The sequence below is a fragment of the Fusarium mangiferae genome, assembly GCF_900044065.1.
Source record: "Fusarium mangiferae strain MRC7560 genome assembly, contig: FMAN_scaffold020, whole genome shotgun sequence".
NCBI lineage: Eukaryota > Fungi > Ascomycota > Sordariomycetes > Hypocreales > Nectriaceae > Fusarium > Fusarium mangiferae.
In genome coordinates this window covers 481344-500378 of record NW_024573940.1, presented here as the reverse complement: position 1 = coordinate 500378, position 19035 = coordinate 481344, and the positions used below count along the sequence as shown (strand labels likewise).

Here is a 19035-nt window from a genome sequence, read left to right as displayed (position 1 = left end):
CTGGAAGTCGATTTCTTTGAGATATGGGCTTCTTTCCGGCGTGATAGACACTGAACTGCTTAACGTCAACAGGCAATGGTTTGGAGCTGGATCTGTGACTACAAATAACACAGTCTCTGAACGTCGTGTCTCATGGAACTCATTTCTGGCTCACCAAGTGATATTATGAGTGCTTTTTCAGCCATTCTCTCAAGTTTTGACTCCTTTTAACGTGTCTGGAATTGCACCTTCGACAACAGATTTGAGATCGCGTATGCACAGAGTGAAATAGACAAGTCCTGCTCCACAGTAACAGATAAACCTCAAATTATTAAAGTTGAAGGAGTTATCAAGTTTCTTTGGCTCTGCATTAGGTATAGCTGGGTTTGATTGAGATGAAAGTCAGAAAGTGACGCGAATTTCAGAATATTACACTCCAGACCTTCCCGGAGTCGAGAATGTAACAATCGCGAACTCACAATGAGAATCATCTGCAACGGTAATATCTGTTCAATTAACCTTTTTGAAATGTGTTATTAAAATTAATCCTTTAATGACGGATCCGTGGGCCTTGTCTCCGAAGACCCGAGCATCGCTCCAATCTCAAAACAGCCTCGGAGGACCAACCTCCGATCCCCACACCATGCCACGATTCGACCCCAGAAACACGGTTCATGTCTCCTTACATTACCGCTGGTTAATACTACATAAGTGCACTTTTAAAATTGATCATGTGCCCGTGATTTCCATAGCGCGGAGTCACGTCTTCCGTGGTCAGTTACGGATCGGTTGAGAGTGATGATTCCCGGATGGAGAAGCCTTCCGGATACTCAAGATGATTGTTCGATGGACTGTCCAAGGCTTGGCGGGTGAAAACTCCGGAGAATGCTACGGATCGCGGGCCGGTAGTTGGCTTTTTTCGGGATGATTGACGGTTTGTTCTTCTTAGTGACGCCAGTTATGGTTCGACGGATGTTAAGCAATGAATTCCGACATCGTCGAAAGATATACTCCCGATCTGGCTAGAATCCAATTTCCTGACCCCAGTAAGTCAGATATAAAAGATTCACGAATCCCTCAACTCATCAAACTCCTCAGTTGACAAGTGCATTCAGATCAACCAGCATCATGAAGTCCCTCTTCGCTCTAAGCCTCTTCACCGGCCTTTCGGTCGCCCAAAACGCCGCTTGGGCCCAATGCGGTGGAAACAACTGGACTGGCTCAAAGACCTGTGTCTCCGGCTACAAGTGCACCGTCGTCAATGAGTGGTACAGCCAGTGCATCCCCGGCACTGCTGAGGAGCCTACTACTACCCTCAAGACCACTACTGGTGGCGGTAGCACACCTACCGGCACACCTGGAAATGGAAAGTTTCTCTGGGTTGGTACTAATGAGGCGGGTGGTGAGTTTGGCGAGGGCAATTTGCCTGGAACTTGGGGAAAGGACTTCATCTTCCCTGATCCCGCTGCCGTTGATGTAAGTCAAACACTGGAATGGTGAGAATAAAACTGACGTGGTATAGACCCTCATCTCTCAGGGTTACAACACCTTCCGCGTCCAACTCCGCATGGAACGCACAAACCCCAGCTCCATAACCGGCCCCTTTGACACCGCTTACCTGAAGAACCTCACCACAATCGTGGACCACATCACCGGCAAGGGCGCCAACGTTATTCTCGACCCCCACAACTACGGCCGCTACTTCAACAAGATCATCACTTCTACCTCTGACTTCCAGACCTGGTGGAAGAACTTTGCTACCCAGTTCAAGAGCAACAGCAAGATTATCTTCGACACTAACAACGAGTATAACACCATGGATCAGACTCTTGTTCTGAACTTGAACCAGGCTGCCATCAACGGTATTCGTGATGCTGGCGCTACTCAGACTATCTTTGTTGAGGGTAACCAGTGGTCTGGTGCTTGGTCTTGGCCCGATGTCAACGACAACATGAAGGTTCGCATTTCCTTTCTTCCTGCATTGACTGCCTAGCTAACGTCACCAGGCTCTCACCGACCCTCTTGACAAGATCGTCTACGAAATGCATCAGTACCTTGACTCTGACAGCTCCGGTACCTCACCTAACTGTGTCTCCACCACCATTGGAGTCGAGCGCGTCAAGGCTGCTACTGAGTGGCTGAGGAAGAACAAGAAGATCGGCATGATCGGTGAATTCGCCGGTGGTCCTAACGATACCTGCAAGACTGCTGTCAAGAACATGCTGGACTACCTCAAGGAGAACACTGATGTTTGGAAGGGTGTTACCTGGTGGGCTGCTGGTCCTTGGTGGGGTGACTACATGTACAGCTTTGAGCCTCCCAGTGGCACTGCTTACTCGTACTACAACTCTCTTCTCAAGACTTATATCTAAGCAGAGATGCTGAGTCGTGGAGAGACACGGGGAGGTAACAGTGTTTGGGTGTTCGTTAGTTGGGCAAGGCAGATAGCTAACAAGAGCTTTGGGATTATACAAAAGGCGCCAATTAGGATTCCCATTTATGGATGTTCCCGGCAGCTTTTATGAAATTGATGATATTTCAACTCTTTATCACTCTAATGCTCAATGTACAATGACGCTCTTGTGCAGTTCACCTCTGCGTCTGCGTCTGGTAAAGCTGACTGAAATACTATACGCGATATGTGACCTTAATCTCACAGAAGCAACAACGCTTTCTGATGGAAAAGAAGCATTGAAAGCAATAAGTGGTTGTATAATAGGGCTTACGAAACTGTTAAGAAGTTATTTATCCGAAGCATAATAAAAGTCTGTCACGCTGATCGATTTACCCAAATGGAATTCCAGGTTCTAGTATCACTTAATAAGCTTCAATCTTATAGAATCACATTCCACGTCACTTGATTCTTTATGCCAGATAAACTGTGTTCTTAAAGTAGTTTTCCAGACAACAGAACCTCTATAAGTATTTATCAGACACCTTATCTAGACTCTCAGTGCATGAAAAACGGCATCATATTCTGGCATCCATGGGCAGATTTGCGTGACTCCATTAATTTTGAGATATCTGCAATGTTTCTATCATTTTCAACGACTTGACCCATCCTGCCCCCAGATTAGGTACATTGCACCTGTTAGGGAAGGTTGTTCTTAAGAGCAGTGCTTTTTACAAAGTGCTTACCATAAGCACAATAATATCGCAAATCCTAACGCACTATTACTATTAGCTTTCAAGTGCTGCAATGGCCTGGTATCTCATGGCGAGCAGTTCCAAGTCGAAACGAGGTCGAACAACTGAGCGTCAGAAGCATCCTCTTGGCTTTGTGGAGCTAAAGGGCGCTTGTGTAGGGTAGCGAACTTAGGTAACAATTGAGTTTTCCGCTTCCAGCAATCAAGGTCATACCTTTAATGGTTTCGTGGTCTAACGGTTATGACTGCGGATTCTGATTCCGCCAGCGAGGGTTCGACTCCCTCCGAGACCTTTCTTTTGCACTTGCCGCACATTGTCGCAAGCTCAATTTCATTTTTATTTCTTGCATTTAATCATTCGGTGAGGGCTTTTGGTCCAGATAGGCAATTGAACGTGATTAATTATGTATTATACAGTGTTGGTATCATGCGCGTCGCTGGATTATCGTTGCTATATGTACAGGTGAATGTGACTCCCATCTATGCGAGCTCATGTCTCTGATGCTGGCCAGTCGACAGCTCAACAGGTCTCTGCTCGTGCATCATCTCAGCCGCCGGCGAAGCATTGTTTTTCTCAGCTGAATAAACAGAGCTGTACGCGGGATTAGGCGACACAGCCATGGGGGAATTGTCGGGCTTTCCGGGAGAGTCTGGTGAGCCTGTGCCGGCGACTTGATACTTGCGCTTGTTTCGACGCCAGAAGAAGAATGCTGCTAGTGCAAGTGCGACGACGCCTAGCGTGACGCCGACGGATATACCTGCGACTGCACCGGTTGAGAGACCACTGCTGCTGTTATTACTGCCGTTGCTCTCGCTACTTGTGTTGCTGGGGTCGCTGTTTGAGTCTGCAGTCGCGGTTGCGACTGTTGAGTCGGTGCCTGTTGTGCCAGCTGTAGCAGTGCTTTCACCTGTTGACTCAGGCGGCTATGAGTTCGATCAGTAAGACGGTGACGTCCGGGTACAGTTGTTGACTTACCGCCGTATATACCGTAGAGTACATCTCATCATTCACCTGGCCAACACTACTCATCAACCAATGCTGCCGCGGTTGCTCCCCCTCAAGGTCAGAACTCAAGATGACCGGCCCATTAGGAATACAGTCCAAGTTCCATTTCGTCCCGTTTTTGACATTCGTCAACCGATATGTATCAGAGTCCCATAGCGAAATATCCCATTGCTGCATCTCGCTGTCTTCAATAGGCATCAAGCACGGTCTTGTGCGGAGTTTCTCGTTGATGACATCCGGTCGGTAGCATACGGATAGTTGCTTCTTGACGGTCGTATCTGAGCATCGAAGTTGGTATCGACCAGGCTTGTTTCCTATCTTTTGCTACAGGGTGTTAGTATCTCGACTTGATTCGCGACAGTGATCAACATACGAACTGCCAGTATGAATTTCCGTTAGGAGTTCCGACTCTCAAGTCCCCTCCTGGCGCGGTAGGTTGAAGCATAGATTTGAAGTCCCCATCGTTATCATCGACAGCTAACTCGGAGAGCTGATACCAGACGTTAGAGTCAAGATCAGTCGCAGGCTCGAGGGTCGGCATCGTAGGCGAGTGGAGCCAAAGGATAGATAAATACACGGAAAAGAATATTCAAGCTAGAATTAAAGTTGAGAGGAGAAAGAAAGGGAGGATGAGAAGGAACTCGGTCGATGGGTAGGGCTGAGCTGGCAGACTTGCCAATGGGGACGGCATCTTGGCAGCTTACTGTGGGTTTAATCTCGTTAAGAATGGTAATTGACTGATGATTGGGCAGCATTTGAAACGGTCGGTAGCATTACTGTTGATCAATGGAGTTTTGATGTGCCAAGTGGGCTGTGATGTTTTCATATGTCAGCCTTTTCCGTCGGACTCGGACTTCTCCTGCCTCTGCGGCATACCAATTGCATCACGTCTATATATGTCTTCGAAGAGTCAATAGAGAAAGTCACTGGCTACTGTTAAAAAGTTGTAATTCTGTCTGTTGTTCTTTTAAATGGCCCCCTCAGCCCCCAGAATTGAATCAGCGACCATCCACAATGACAGTATCAAAAACCGAGCCGACCAATCAGCGCGAATGATCTTCCATGCATGTAAGACGCGATCACTTCCTTTATTTCCCGACGCGTCTAATAATGGCACACAATAAATAATCACCATAGCAATTATCCGTAAAAAACTTACGATTCATCCTACTCACGTGTCTGTCTGCCTTGCCGATCGTGGACATTGCTATAAGCTTAAAATACAAACGGAGTCGCTGGACGTTTTCTATGCCTGAGGCTTCTCGTCTTGGCAAGTTTCAGCCACTGCCGCAAGATACGGGAATAAGACCGCCAATGTCTCGAATCGTGCTTCACCATGATCGTGGAAATTTGGCGCTGCAATTCCGCGCTGTACCCAAGCTATCGGGTTGGCGAGTCGAGCCGAGGCTCGTGAGCGGTGGAGCCCGGATACAGTGGTCTCGATGCGTCTGAAGGCGCCGAAGTCCGAGATCGCTATCATGAAGATACGGGGAAGACTTGATAGAGCAATGAGTTCGTGATGTTTCGACTATAGATGTCGTGATATTGTGTGATATGCGACTGATGGAAATAGAACGTCTTGTCCTATCTGCGGACGTGCCGTGCTGATTTGGGTGCTTGATCCGAGATCTACTTCGACAACGAGCTGGAGTATTCAAGAGTCTCTATTATTGTCAGGGTAGATGCACAGATACATGTCGAACAATAACACGTCGAGAGAAAATTAGAATCACTGTACTGGCTTGTTCTTTATTATCTATGGTAGAGTTTAACGTGCTTCCACTGTTTCTCAAGATATGGTCAAGACAACCGTTGAAGTTTAAAGCGAAAAATACCCTAGAGTTCGGGGGCAGAAGTATTGACGCTCAAATTAGTATTATGCAATGAACTTTGTCCCAAGATATAGTAAGATATACGGGAAGTGCGATGTTCGTAAGATCGCTCCATCAATTGGTAGATACTCGTCGCTTTTTGGACTGATGTTGCTGAACAAACACGGATGCATTTCATCCATGACCCACTATCGTCAATCTGAAATGAGCTTAATCCCAGATCCTCTTATCTTGGAGCCGAGGCATGTTTTTTCATGTTCGAGAAAGTTGACGAGTTGACTCGCTAGAATACGCTCTCCGCATCCCAAAGAGGTGGCGTGCTACTCGACCCTGTTGGCGTATCGCAACCCCAGCAAGTTCACCGCCTCTGCTTCACCTCAACCTCACCATTCCACAAAGCCTCACCTTGGAGTTTCACACTCTTCCCGCAGTGTTCATCGCGCGCAAAATGACCAACAATGTAACAACAATCGCCTCAAACTTCAGCGCCGTCCGCTTCACCACCGCCGAGCGCGACATCCTCCTCAAACTACTAATCTTCTCCTCCCGCACAGCAGCCTGGCTTCTCGGCCGAAACCACGCGCCGATAGCCTCAATCCAGCGGTGGCAGCTCCTGATGAAACAACTAGCACTAACGGCAAAGATTCTCCGGACCGGCAGATTCATCCAGCAGTTCAATTGCGCCGCCGCTGGTGCACTGACGCGGAAGCACCAGGACTATTTCCTAGCATACGTCACCGTCATTCGACAGCTGCTGATAGCGGTATACCTGACGTTTGATAACGCGACTATCGCCAATAGCATCGGCTTTATCCCCTGGAAAGGTGCAAGACGGTTGGAGATCAGGGCGTTTCGGATATGGTTTGCCGCTGGCGTCTGCGGGATCATCACGCAGATATACTCCCTGTACCAATTGAACCTCCCCAATCAAGTCCCAGAGAAGCAATTGATCTTGTGAGTATTCATTTGTTGGATTTCACGTGTAAATTCTGTGCCGCATCTGACATAAGACCAGTAAGAAGCAAGCCAGCAAGCTCCAATTAGTAGCTGGCATCTGCGACGTTACCGTGTCTTCAGCAGCTGCGGGCTTGATCAAATTGGACGAAGGAGTCGTGTGCGCGTGCGGCGTGCTAAGCAGTTTAATTGCCATCCACAACCACGTGGTTTTGGGTAGATTAAATTAAACCAAGTCCATCAGTTGGTTGTGTGTGTGTGTGTAAAAGACCAACGTAAATAGAGTTCTTGGCTTCTGGGAGGCGTCATTCCAGAAAAGGGATCTAGGCGACATTTCTGTTCTTGGCCTGGACCGTGATGCGATGGCGCCAAAGTTAATTGCCGACGTCGGAGCGCTATTCAATAGTGCAGGTTAGTTAGTGTCGAAGAAGAGGTCGATGAAGTGAGTGGAGAGAGGAGATCTTAGGTGAGAGTGATAAGGCTGATTTGCGAAATGTTACTGGGTGACAAACCTATCACGTACAGAGAATGACTGGCTCAGAGACCCCTTCTTTTTATCCGCCCGTTTATTTTATCACGCCTGTCACGGAGCATTCAAATCGCGGTCCCTCACTCGTCAGGGTCTAGACTGCACAACCCCTGACCTGACCTCTCTCCCCTCCCCTCCCCCTCCCCCCTCTGCCACGCGGTAGCATGAATCACCTTCCTTCTCTGGCCTCTAGAGCAGACTGAAGCTTGTAGCGATAAAAAGCCTCTCGAATGCTGGACTCAAAGGCAGCCAATCCCGACATGTCAAAGTCTTGGCCTGGAGGCACACCACTTGCGCTTGTCGAATGTCCAATTCTCTCAAAGCAGATTAGTCGAAGGCGCCGTCAGGGGCTGGTCACCACAGTTTCATCGGGTCACTGCCCAGAAAGAGGATCCCGTCTCCTCATTGCACCCGAAGTGGCCGAAGTTCCCCTTTCGCCTCCCATGCCCTGAGCTTTCATTCCTTCGCCCGTGCTTTTTTTTTTCTTGTGCATTGCATCTGCATTCTCTCTTTTTTTATCTAGTGGCCGTCCCCGTCAAATCGTGTCGATCACTTGCTTTTTTCTTCCCTCTTTTCTTTTATCCGCACGCACATACTTTCGATGACATGCGGCTCACGGACCAGACCATAATTCCCACGTTTTGTCTTGTTTTACATAATCATTACCTGCATCTGATCTGATCTGACTCCACCACCTCAATTAAGGCTTGGCGCCTTTTCTTCACGATCCGATCCCTTTTCTCTCGTTTTCATAACATAATAAGCTACCCCTCAAAATGTCACATGATAAACCCAACAAGACCACCGACATCAAGGTCGAAGTGGCGCTCACTCGCGATGTCGAGATCATTGAGATGAGAAACATGAGCGATGTCTCGCACAAAGATGAAAACACAACGACATGGGCCATCTCAGCGCCGAAGCAGGAAGACGACAAGGAGCCGAATGATTGGCTCGATGGATTCAAGAGAGCAGACAGGAGAAAATTGAAGAAGGGATGGGATAAGGGGGGGTATCACTCTGAGCCGAAGCCTCATGTTCCGGGAGATCGATATTTCGATATTCGTGCGGCTAACGCAAAGACTGCTACGTCGGCGCTGGCGCGAGAATTGAAAGGCAGGCATTTGCAGATGATTGCTTTTGGCGGTGCTATCGGTACGTGAAAGCCAGTGTTTGTAGGTGAGAGGCGTGCTGACATGTGCAGGTACCGGCTTGTTCATCACTTCTGGCAGTGCTCTTCACCAAGGTGGTCCAGGAAGTGTTCTCCTCTCATACATCGTCATCGGCGCACTTCAATACTGCACCATGCAATCGCTCGCCGAGCTCTGTGTTATCTTCCCTATCGCCGGTTCATTCTCTGCCTTCTCGACCCGCTTTCTCGATCCTTCCTGGGGTTTTTCTATGGGTTGGAAGTAAGTCTCACTCACTCATTCATGAGATGAGAGCATCGCTAACGGGCCCAGCTACTGTCTTCAATGGCTCTTCACTCTTCCTCTTGAGATCATCGCTGGCGCATTCACAATTACTTACTGGAATGAAGACATCTCCAAATCCGTTTTTGTTGCCATTTTCTTAGCTGCCATTTTCATCATCAACTTGTTTGGTGTTAAGGCGTACGGTGAAGCTGAATTCGTCTTCTCTATCATCAAGGTCACTGCGATCGTAGCCTTCATGTAAGCCTTCACCCACTACTCACTGATAGTATAATGAGTTTAGCGACTAACAAACATAGCCTCCTTGGAATCGTCATCAACATTGGAGGCGAGCCTACATCGGGCTACATTGGAGGCCGCTATTGGATCGATCCCGGCTTATTCAACAACGGCTTCAAAGGCTTCTGTTCCGTCCTCGTGACATCATGCTTCTCCTTCACCGGTACCGAGCTCATCGGCCTTGCAGCAGCAGAAACTGCCAATCCTCGGAAATCCCTCCCCAGCGCCATCAAGCAGGTCTTCTGGCGCATCACCCTCTTTTACATTGTGGCCCTGATGCTCGTCAGCCTTCTTGTGCCCCACGACGACCCGAGAATCTTGGACGCTAGCTCCTCCAACTCTGCGGCCTCACCTTTTGTCGTCGCTATCGAAACTGCCGGAACCACTGTGCTGCCCAGTGTTATGAACGCTGTTATTCTCATCGCCGTTATCAGCGTTGGCAACTCGTCCGTCTTCGGCTCATCGCGAACACTCGCTGCTCTTGCTGATCAATCTATGGCACCGGCTATTTTCTCCTATGTTGATAAGCAGGGTCGACCTTTGGCTGCTATCATCTTTTCTTGCTGTATTGGACTTTTGGCCTTCATTGCTGATCTAAAGGCTCACGATGTCGTCTTCAACTGGTTGTTATCTATCAGCTCTCTTGCAACCCTCTTCACCTGGGGTAGCATCTGTCTTACTCACATCCGCTTCCGTAACGCATGGGCACATCACGCACATACCCTCGAGCAGTTGCCATTCCGCTCACGACCCGGCACATACGGCTCTTGGTTCGCTCTAGCTGGATACGTCCTTGTCTTGTTGAGCCAAGTCTGGATAGCCGTCGATCCTGTTGATCACAAGCAGAACGAGAGCACAAACGACATTGTGCAGAACATTTTCCTTAACCTCATGGCTGTTCCCATTGTTCTGATCATGTACCTCGGACACAAGCTTTGGTATAGAACAAATTTTGTGGCGTTGGATGATATTGATATCCAGACTGGACGACGTTATTATCGTGTTCATTTGATGAGTGATCAGGAGAGGGAGGCGCGTGTTACCTGGCCTTTGTGGAAGAGGGCTTACCGATATTTCTGTTAATGAAGCGTTGTCTTTTTTCTATTCCTTTGGCTTGGATACGAGTTAACAGATCAGCTTTTTTGAGAAGGCATAATTAAGGAATTTCATGACATTGACCAAACACTGATTCTCCCCAACTAAACTCGCCTTGTGTCTTTGATGTTGTAGTTGTAATTATTGCAGTCCATACTCCAACGAAGAAGGAACCTTTGGAGGAAGTTGAATTCCAATGCGACCTTTACTCACGAGACATCGACTAGATATATAAATCGCCACTGCGGCTCAAATAACCTTGCTCAACGGCCAAGCGCATCAATCCGCAGCGTCAACTGCAGGATATGAATTTAATCTCGGTCCGATCAAAAGTTCATTATCTTGGCCGCAGCGTATGAAAACGCATGTATGCAAACCTGCGGCGTTTGCAGGAATGAAACAGTTCTGTTTCATTCAACGATACCTGCTTGAAGTGGGGATAGCACCAAGATACACGACCCCAGGGGAGGTGTTGCAGTGGTGAGTTAATAAAATTTGAGTTTATGGGGCCTTGTTGTGTTTATCAGATCATGGGAATAGATTTGACCGGGGGTCAAGTATCACAGTCACATTGCGGAGCCGAGATGTCGAAACCGCTGGAGTGTAAGCGAGTCGTCTGAACTTGTAAGGTAATAATTGCGATGTTGAGTCCACTTGGTGATCAATGCGAAAGAGGATTCCTTATATTGCCAAGAAGCCAAACGAAGAAGTAGTTGTGTTGTTTTGAAAACTTGCAAACCTTCCGGAGCATTTCCTTTCCTGTTTTCCCTCGTTCACCCATGCCAAGCCGTACCCCAGTTGTTGAAGAAAATCCCTTGGGACCACGGCTGCACGGCTCGTGTTCCCGAACTATTGATCTATTTACCCAGATATTAAGTTTCCAAGCATCCGTAGCCACAACTGAACTCTCCTATATCGACCAAGACTTCCTCTTCTCGCCAGGCTCGCTTCCTGCACTTCTCCCGCAGTGTGAAAGCAAATCATTTCCCGAAGGAATCTTGGCTGAAACGCAGTGCAGGCATCACCCAAGCTGCAGGAACGGAAACCTGGATTCTCACTGGATGACCGGACCACATCGCGGAGGATTCACCGGTGACCGGCTGCAAATCCCAGACCAGATACGGTTCTGTGCGGGCACTTTATCTTGTTCACTCGGCTTGGGTTTGCTTCGCTTGTGTGATAGTGCTAGGAAACCCCTGGCTTTCGCCTCGGGGAGTATCTGCAGCTGTGCCTCAGTGGCTGTAACTACCTACTGCAAGCCTCTTCTGCACCGTCGGAGTATTCACTGTTTAGAGTGAGGCTATCGTAGTAAATCCCGCGTCGATCCGTGGCTGGCTTGGAGTAACGAAGAGAAGCAGTGACACTGTCACAGGATGTGAAATGGAAACACTCTGCAGGATAGAGTTACGTACAGAGTAGCAGAGTGCCATAGGTGTAGTGAAGAAGACTTGATGCTATGACTTGTCTCAAGTGTTGATCCTGGTTACAGGGTGCATACAAATATCTATAGCTATTCCTTCACCACTTTATTATTGTTTGTTTTCTTAATTGATGCTTTTAAGCTTTATTCGCTGTGATATTTACGCATGTCGGAGCCTCCGAAACCTCCCAGTGATGGGAGACCCTTCTTCCCCATCTCCGAACGAGCTGCCAATCTTGCAGTTGCGCATCTGGGGATAACATCTCCGCTTCTTGCTATTGCGTTAGCTATGTTTGTAGCGAGGATATGTCTGAGGGTACGACCGGTTTGGAGGGTAAGTTGGGAAGATTACAGCATGACTATTGGAGTCGTAAGTTGAGCCATCACACTCATGAGGCTTATGACTGACAGTATTGTTGACAGTGTGCTGCGGTCGTCGATTTCGGATTCCTCATACCGCAAATGTATACGTCACCACGACTCATCACCGAATCCCAAGTGACTTGGTCACGAAAATACGCATTCCTTGCGATTCCCATCTGGGGCATTGCCATGATGTTCATCAAAGTCAGCATCGCGATGATGATGCACCGAATCCAGCCAACTGTACTATGGTGGCGCGTCTTTTGTTTCTTCATAATGGGCATCTTGATAGCCTACGGTGTCGCGAACACATTCTTCATCCTTCTTCAGTGCCGACCTCTCGAAGCATCATGGGATACATCAGTGCTGGAGACGGTCCAAGGAGCAAGCTGTCTCCCCCAAACCGGCATTCACATCATGTCGAATATCGGGTCCGGTATCAATATTGCAACAGACATTATGCTGTCTTTGGCACCGACGCTCTTCCTCTGGAAGCTCAAGAGACCCCTGAAGGAGAAGATCCTTGTTGGCGTACTCATGGGTCTAGGCATGTTTGCAAGCGTCGCTTCCATCGTAAAGGCAACCCTTGTCAAAGAATTCGGCATGGCGAAGGATGCATGGGCACTCACAAACTCCATCGCCACCTGGACAGCCCTCGAGCAAATTCTCATCATGATCGCATCCTCCGCCCCATTTCTCAAGCCCCTCGTCCAAAGCGCCTTACACAGAATGGGCTGGACGCTATCAGGAACATCAGCCGGTCGCTCAGGCTATGGAAACCGGTATCACGATGTTGGACAGAGCGCAAGACAGTCACGAATGGTGAATAAGTCAGCGGTAAACTCGAGAAGAGATATCTACGGTGGAGATGAGGATCCTTTTGCTGCAGGGGACAGCAACGATGCCATTCCTTTGGAGGGAAAGGTCTATGAAGTGGGTAAGCCAAGAGACGAACGAGATATCACGACAATGCGGACGACGCAGGGATATTTGACGGCGGGATCGTGGACGGAGAGGGGAAGTGAGGATAGAGAGCTTACGCCAAGCCATGCGGTGTAATTTGACTAATGATAACCCTTTCAATTTACCCAGAACCAACATGCATATGTACGTCCAGGATCTTTTGCCCTGTAGAAGATCATTGACCGTTAAAGTATAGTGGAGCTGGCAAAAGAGAGCATCGGATCATCAGGAAATAGCTCATACGAAGCTAGGATCTTTAACCTGCAGATTATGTAGATTCTCCGGCGCGGGTCGTGGAAATCCGCCGGCCTTGGGACCAAGTTTATCTCGTCGGTAAGGGATGATCCCTGATGTTCCAAGGCCCCGGATCCATCGCTTAACAGAGAATCCCACGGAGTCTTTTGCCGGGCGTTCTACCAACGTGCATGTAGCAGCATCTGCAATGCCACGCTGCAGGTACTCTTCGGTAACGAGGTCCTGTTTCGTAAACCCTGTAGACTAAGGCGAAAAAGTCAAAACATACAAAGGAGCCTTCCTGTTCCTTTCTCTTGTCGATCACTCGTCTCAAACACATCTGAGTGACCACTTGCATCTTCTGATACTGACCCTGCATCTTGTCTTGCTGTGTTTACATCATGGTTGCTATTACGTCCCTGTGGAATGCTGTCCTCCTTGCAGGCGTGGCTGTTTCTGAGGCAAAGAGTTGCAAGAAACCTTTTGTCAGAAGGGAATGGTACGTAACTCATTCTATCTGCTTGATCAATTTCTGATTGGCGGTAGGCGCTCTCTTAGTATCAAGGAGAGAGATCAGTACATCAAAGCTCAGAAGTGCCTGATGAAGAAACCTCCCCAGTCTTCTACAGCCGATATCCCTGGTGCTCGAAGTCGATGGGACGACTTCTTGGGCACGCACATCATCAACGCCGATGACGTGCACTTCACAGTATGTCCCCACGTCGTTCGATTACTGTTTCACTCCCTAACCCAAACAGGGTGTATTCTACCCCTACCACCGTCTACTCATGTACTCTTACGAACAAGAGCTACAGACCTGTGGCTGGAAAGGTGGGGTTCCCTACTGGGACTGGACACTCGACGCCGCAGGCCCCGAAAACGACACCTCCGTCTTTGTCAACTCGCCTATTTTTGACAACAAGCACGGTTTCGGTGGCAACGGAGCTTGGATCCCCGGAAACTTCTCTAATCCTGAGCCTGGCCTGCCCGTGAATCCTCCCTGGGATGTTCCTGATCGGTCTGGTGGCGATTGTATCAAGAGCGGTCCGTTTGCAGGACTCAAGTCTAACCTGGGACCTGGAAATGGTACAGCGTATAACCCCAACTGTATTCGACGAGACTTTGCGCCATTGAGCTTTAGGGATATGAGTGGACCTGCTGCGGTTGAGGATGGGATGCAGCAGGGCGATTTTGGACACTTTGATCGTCTTACGCAGAGCACTACTCACTCTGGTGGACATTGGGGTGTTGGTGGGTTGTATGGTACCATGACTGATAAGTGGCAGAGTCGTAAGTCCCCTCTCACTCTGGCCATCTGACATGCTTGATGCACTGACTCTGACAGCTGCTGATCCTCTCTTCTGGGTCCATCATGCCAACGTTGATCGCTTCTGGTGGTCATGGCAAATTCGCGATCTCAAGAAGCGTGAGAAAGACATCTCTGGTCCTCTTGTCAACTTTGACTACAACAATGAGGCTGCTGGAAATGTTACTCTCGATCATGGCATCTTTGTTGGTGAGACCGTCAAGCTCAAGGCTAAGGTCAAGGATGTCATGCATATCAAAAAGGGCCTCCTTTGCTACGAGTATGAGGACACTTATTAGAGGCTTGCACCATTTATAATACTTGTGATGACTTGGACATTCTTGACACTAGCTGTCCGGCAATTTAGTATCCATTGGCACTAGCTGCTGATCAATTGGCTGTGATCACCTTCGTACTCTCGTATTCCGGTCACCTCTCCGAATTATTTCGGAGCTTACTGCATGTCTTAATCAATGTTATGCAATCCCCTCTTTTGTTGAACCTTTTCGGGCACCTTAGGTAATTATGCCCGCTGACATGCGTGCTGCACAGTTTGGAATCACCAGTAGATGTGCCTTATTTGATCACGTAATTGCTTGATTCCAAACGCTGACTGCAGCCGAGATTCTGCCGCGAGAAGGGCGCTGTGATCTATGATTCAGTATAAATGTTTTGGAGTCGTCGTGTCATTATTTTCTTCATCACCAACCATAATACAGCAGCAATTGATTGACTTTGAATCTAAACCCATCTTCTCTCGACCCTTAGCAACAATGTCCTCAGACTCAGTCGTTTACCACTACCTCGCCATTGGCAAGCTTGGCCGCGGAGAAGTTGTCAAGTGAGTATATGTCGCAAATATCAGCGCTGATTTAGACGGATAGAGATCGCTGGACTAACCATTTAATAGGCTGTTCTTGAAGGATGCTGGCATTGACTTCGAGGAGAAGCGTTATAAATACCCTGATACCTGGCCAGAGACCAGCGAGAAGCTGAAACAGCAAGGCATCACCCGCACTGGAAGCCTTCCTTCTCTTGAGTACAAGGGTCTTATTCTCACCCAGGTTCATAAACCCACTCTCCAATTCCTGAAAGAAATACTAACATACTTGATAGCACATCCCAATTCTTCGTTTCCTCTCTCGCGACCTCGGTAAGTATGACGGTCAGACGAATGAGGACAAGTATTTGGTAGATGCCGTCTCCGACATCTACGTCGATTGGAGAGTATGAGCACCATGTTCACCATTCATCATGCAAGCTCTAATTGAATTGCAGTCCCAATGGGTTGCCAACCTCAAAGGAGCAACCGACGAGTACAAGAACGAATTCCTCCCCAAGTACTACGATCTCATTGCCAAGTACTACTCTGACCGCGAGGGTCCTTACCTTCTGGGTAATGAAGTCAGCTACACCGACTTTGCCATCTACCAGTCCATTGACAATGACACACGAACCAAGACCATCCCTGTAGGTTGCCTCTTCCTAAACAAATTGTTCATAATTGATAGGACTAACCACGTGCTAGTCTAAAATCCCCGATGTTCTTCTCAAGTTCAAGGAAGTTTTTGAGGCTAGACCCAACATTGCTGAGTACATCAAGTCGGAGTAAGAGGATATATGCTAGAGAGCAATAAGAATTAGCAGGTTTTCTTGCTCCCTGAGGTCATGGTCCCTCTCACCCAATGCATATTTCTGGGGACAATTAAACCAAGTTGACTGATATAAATACAAATTAATTTGCATCAAAGTTCTTGTTTATCACCTGTGACGATGGTAGCAACATGGCTCCAACCCATTTCAGCCCGGGAATCAGCCTTTTGGAGCTACCGCTTTATCTACTACACTAACGCTGACTGCGCCACTCAAACCCATCTCATCTGCCTGCTGACATCCAGCCCTACAATGGTATTTCATGCAACAAATCCCGCGTTGTGAACCAGCCAAAATTGAAGACCCCTTCTCTCACAGTGAGCAACAAGTCAAGACGAGATGAGCGACAAAGCCCCCAAGCTTTGCTCCGCCTGCGCTGCCATCAATTTCGACAAGCTCTTCTTTCCAGACCCTGCCCCATTCAATCCCGCCTACAGACCGCCTCCAGATCCTTGTCTGGGTACACTACAGGAAATCTTGGATCGCTCAGAAAAATGCGACTTCTGCAACCTGATCATCGATGCTCACCGACAACGATACATACGAGCTCCCTACGGCTTCTCAGAGAATCATCCAGAGTTCAGAAGCAAAGTCCTAGGCAAGGAACCTGTAATCCACGAGGAAGTCAAAACATACGGGCTTCGACTCACTGTTAACGATGAGCCGATTAAATGTTATCTTGAATCCCGAAACTTCTCCTCAGATAAATTATGGTATACGGAGGGCGGCCCTGATCATGGAACTGGGGCAGTGAAGCGCGTTCTGCTCAGGCTAGAACCATGTCCCTGGTTGGCTATACTCGTCAATTCGATTACTTTGCAAGCTATTTGGCCGCCAAAAGAAAGCCAAAATGAAAGCAATTACTTTCCACTCGACGGTACAGGTCGAAAGATCGGGCCTCTACTGGATCTCTCACTTCCCCAGCGCTGGATCAAGCAATGCGAAGACCAGCATGAACGGGAGTGTCAAAGGCCCAAGTGGCTAAGTGATAGCGATGCCGAATGGCCTGAGAGATGCCGAGTAATCGACGTCAAGGAAAAGAGAATCGTCGATCTACTTCCAACCACGCGCTACGTTGCTCTAAGCTATGTTTGGGGATCTAGCGAAGAGGCGAGACAATCGCGCTTTGAGAGACGATTGACTCGAGAGAACCTGTCGCGACTTCGACAACCCAACAGTCTTGAGGAGATTTCTATGCCTCAAACTATCAAAGACGCTATGTATGTTACAGAACAGGTCGGCGAGAGATATCTCTGGGTTGATGCCTTTTGTATCGTGCAAGATGACCCTACAGATCTTGGTCATCAGACAGCACGAATGGATTTGATATACTCCAGGGCTCTCTTCACTGTATTAGCTGCCTGCGGTAAAGACTCAACTTCTGGACTTGCCGGGCTCCCTAGTAACCCACGAGATGTCTATCAACGGCAAGTCAAAGTCTCATTGAGCGGGCTACACGTCACGCCCCTCGTTACTCTAACCGAAGAAGATACGCTACAATACTCGTCGTGGAATACAAGAGGCTGGACGTTCCAAGAGCGTCTTTTGTCTAGACGCTCGCTCATCTTCACGAACAAGCAAGTTTACTGGTGTTGTGATGCCACGACATGGGAGGAAGAGTCACTTCTCGATATCCCTGGGTCAACAGCCTTTGCTAGATCCCATTCATTCGGATGTTACGACGAGTGGGACGATAACCAAGCTAAATTCTCCACGGAGAGTTTCGACCAGTATATTACACAATTCTCGACGCGAAGGTTTACTTACTCTTCTGATGTCCTCCCCGCCTTTCTTGGCATCATTCGTCGCTTTGAGCATTTGAACAATGAGAAGATACACTGGGGTTTGAACGCTAGCACGTTTGATCAAGCCTTGGTATGGAAATATGGACAGGATCGACGAGATGAGACGTATACTTATGCTTCCGGCGGATCGACGCGCAGCGTGCCGTATCCTAGTTGGTCCTGGCTTGGGTGGACAGGGTTCATTGGTAGTTACAGTCTCAGCGTCGGGGAACACTACGTCGGAGAGGTGAGGTCACTTCTGGCGTTTTACTCGTTGATGAGTGATGGCAGTGTGTCTTTGATCAAAGGCACTTCACTGAGGAGAGTGAATGATTACGGAAAGGAAGACGATACCGTGTCTACAATTGCTGAGAAGTCTAGCCACAATTGGATCGAGGATACAAAAGTGACCGGTCCGATCAAGATAACTGATATATCAGTCACCTCACAATTGGAATCACTTGAGCTCGAAACGTCTCATCGAGATCTTACGCCTTACGACACAGGACGGATAGTATTCCGGACAAGCCACGCCAATATTTGCATACAGGTCACCAATCGAGACGGTATACACATGGAAACATCCGACGGACTAGTCAAGCTTGACTTGAAGCTATCATCGCCATTGATGCAGGAATCTTACAATCTTTTTCAAGAAGCCTTGAAAAAAGAGAACGATCCGGCCAAGAGCAAGGTGGTGAACTTCTTGGGAAGACGACCCGTTTCAACAAGTCATACCATTAGCCTCATTGTCATTTCGAGACAGTATGGGTTTAATGAAGCTGATGATGAGGTGGTGAAGCTGAATGTCATGGCTGTTGAAGAGAAGGTACCGGGGTCGGGGGTCTGGAGTCGGATTGGTCTTGGTGTGATGAAAGAGGAGGACTGGGTGAAGTTGGATAGTGATTGGAGAATGGTGATTCTTGAATAGATTATTGAAAAGTCAAACTGTCCCTGTAGCAATACGCGAGGTATAGCCAATCGGGGTCTCAGATAATAAGATAACACGGTAAGATGCTTCTTTTCAGCATATGTAATATATTATAAGACGTCATACAC

At 48.2% G+C, this 19035-nt stretch overlaps 8 protein-coding genes and 1 non-coding gene across 9 annotated transcripts; 8 read left to right on the top strand and 1 right to left on the bottom strand.

The window, feature by feature from the left end:
* Window positions 1-1107: 1107 nt before the first annotated feature.
* Window positions 1108-2351, top strand: FMAN_14525 (putative cellulase precursor; the record flags this gene model as incomplete). The annotated part of the gene is made up of 3 exons (XM_041825235.1): window positions 1108-1455; window positions 1502-1936; window positions 1986-2351. The coding sequence occupies 3 exons, from the start codon at window positions 1108-1110 to the stop codon at window positions 2349-2351; spliced, it is 1149 nt and encodes a 382-aa protein (XP_041690636.1).
* A 995-nt stretch (window positions 2352-3346) lies between these two features.
* tRNA lies at window positions 3347-3418 on the top strand. Its single transcript has one exon. It is a non-coding gene; the product is annotated as a tRNA-Gln (tRNA).
* Window positions 3419-3605: 187 nt separating this feature from the next.
* On the bottom strand, window positions 3606-4672 carry FMAN_14524 (uncharacterized protein; the record flags this gene model as incomplete). The annotated part of the gene is made up of 3 exons (XM_041825234.1): window positions 3606-4049; window positions 4102-4455; window positions 4505-4672. The coding sequence occupies 3 exons, from the start codon at window positions 4670-4672 to the stop codon at window positions 3606-3608; spliced, it is 966 nt and encodes a 321-aa protein (XP_041690635.1).
* A 1739-nt stretch (window positions 4673-6411) lies between these two features.
* Window positions 6412-6921, top strand: FMAN_14523 (uncharacterized protein; the record flags this gene model as incomplete). Its single annotated transcript, XM_041825232.1, has 1 exon — window positions 6412-6921. One exon carries the CDS (start codon window positions 6412-6414, stop codon window positions 6919-6921), a length of 510 nt encoding a protein of 169 aa, XP_041690634.1.
* Window positions 6922-8222: 1301 nt separating this feature from the next.
* On the top strand, window positions 8223-10241 carry FMAN_14522 (putative amino acid transport protein GAP1; the record flags this gene model as incomplete). Its single annotated transcript, XM_041825231.1, has 4 exons — window positions 8223-8601; window positions 8651-8858; window positions 8910-9119; window positions 9179-10241. The coding sequence occupies 4 exons, from the start codon at window positions 8223-8225 to the stop codon at window positions 10239-10241; spliced, it is 1860 nt and encodes a 619-aa protein (XP_041690633.1).
* Window positions 10242-11839: 1598 nt separating this feature from the next.
* On the top strand, window positions 11840-13095 carry FMAN_14521 (uncharacterized protein; the record flags this gene model as incomplete). The annotated part of the gene is made up of 2 exons (XM_041825230.1): window positions 11840-12043; window positions 12097-13095. 2 exons carry the CDS (start codon window positions 11840-11842, stop codon window positions 13093-13095), a joined length of 1203 nt encoding a protein of 400 aa, XP_041690632.1.
* Window positions 13096-13634: 539 nt separating this feature from the next.
* Window positions 13635-14838, top strand: FMAN_14520 (uncharacterized protein; the record flags this gene model as incomplete). The annotated part of the gene is made up of 4 exons (XM_041825229.1): window positions 13635-13732; window positions 13780-13942; window positions 13992-14523; window positions 14579-14838. The coding sequence occupies 4 exons, from the start codon at window positions 13635-13637 to the stop codon at window positions 14836-14838; spliced, it is 1053 nt and encodes a 350-aa protein (XP_041690631.1).
* Window positions 14839-15312: 474 nt separating this feature from the next.
* Window positions 15313-16151, top strand: FMAN_14519 (uncharacterized protein; the record flags this gene model as incomplete). Its single annotated transcript, XM_041825228.1, has 5 exons — window positions 15313-15380; window positions 15450-15603; window positions 15656-15766; window positions 15818-16009; window positions 16068-16151. 5 exons carry the CDS (start codon window positions 15313-15315, stop codon window positions 16149-16151), a joined length of 609 nt encoding a protein of 202 aa, XP_041690630.1.
* Window positions 16152-16531: 380 nt separating this feature from the next.
* FMAN_14518 (uncharacterized protein) lies at window positions 16532-18907 on the top strand (the record flags this gene model as incomplete). Its single annotated transcript, XM_041825227.1, has 1 exon — window positions 16532-18907. The coding sequence occupies one exon, from the start codon at window positions 16532-16534 to the stop codon at window positions 18905-18907; it is 2376 nt and encodes a 791-aa protein (XP_041690629.1).
* Window positions 18908-19035: the final 128 nt, after the last annotated feature.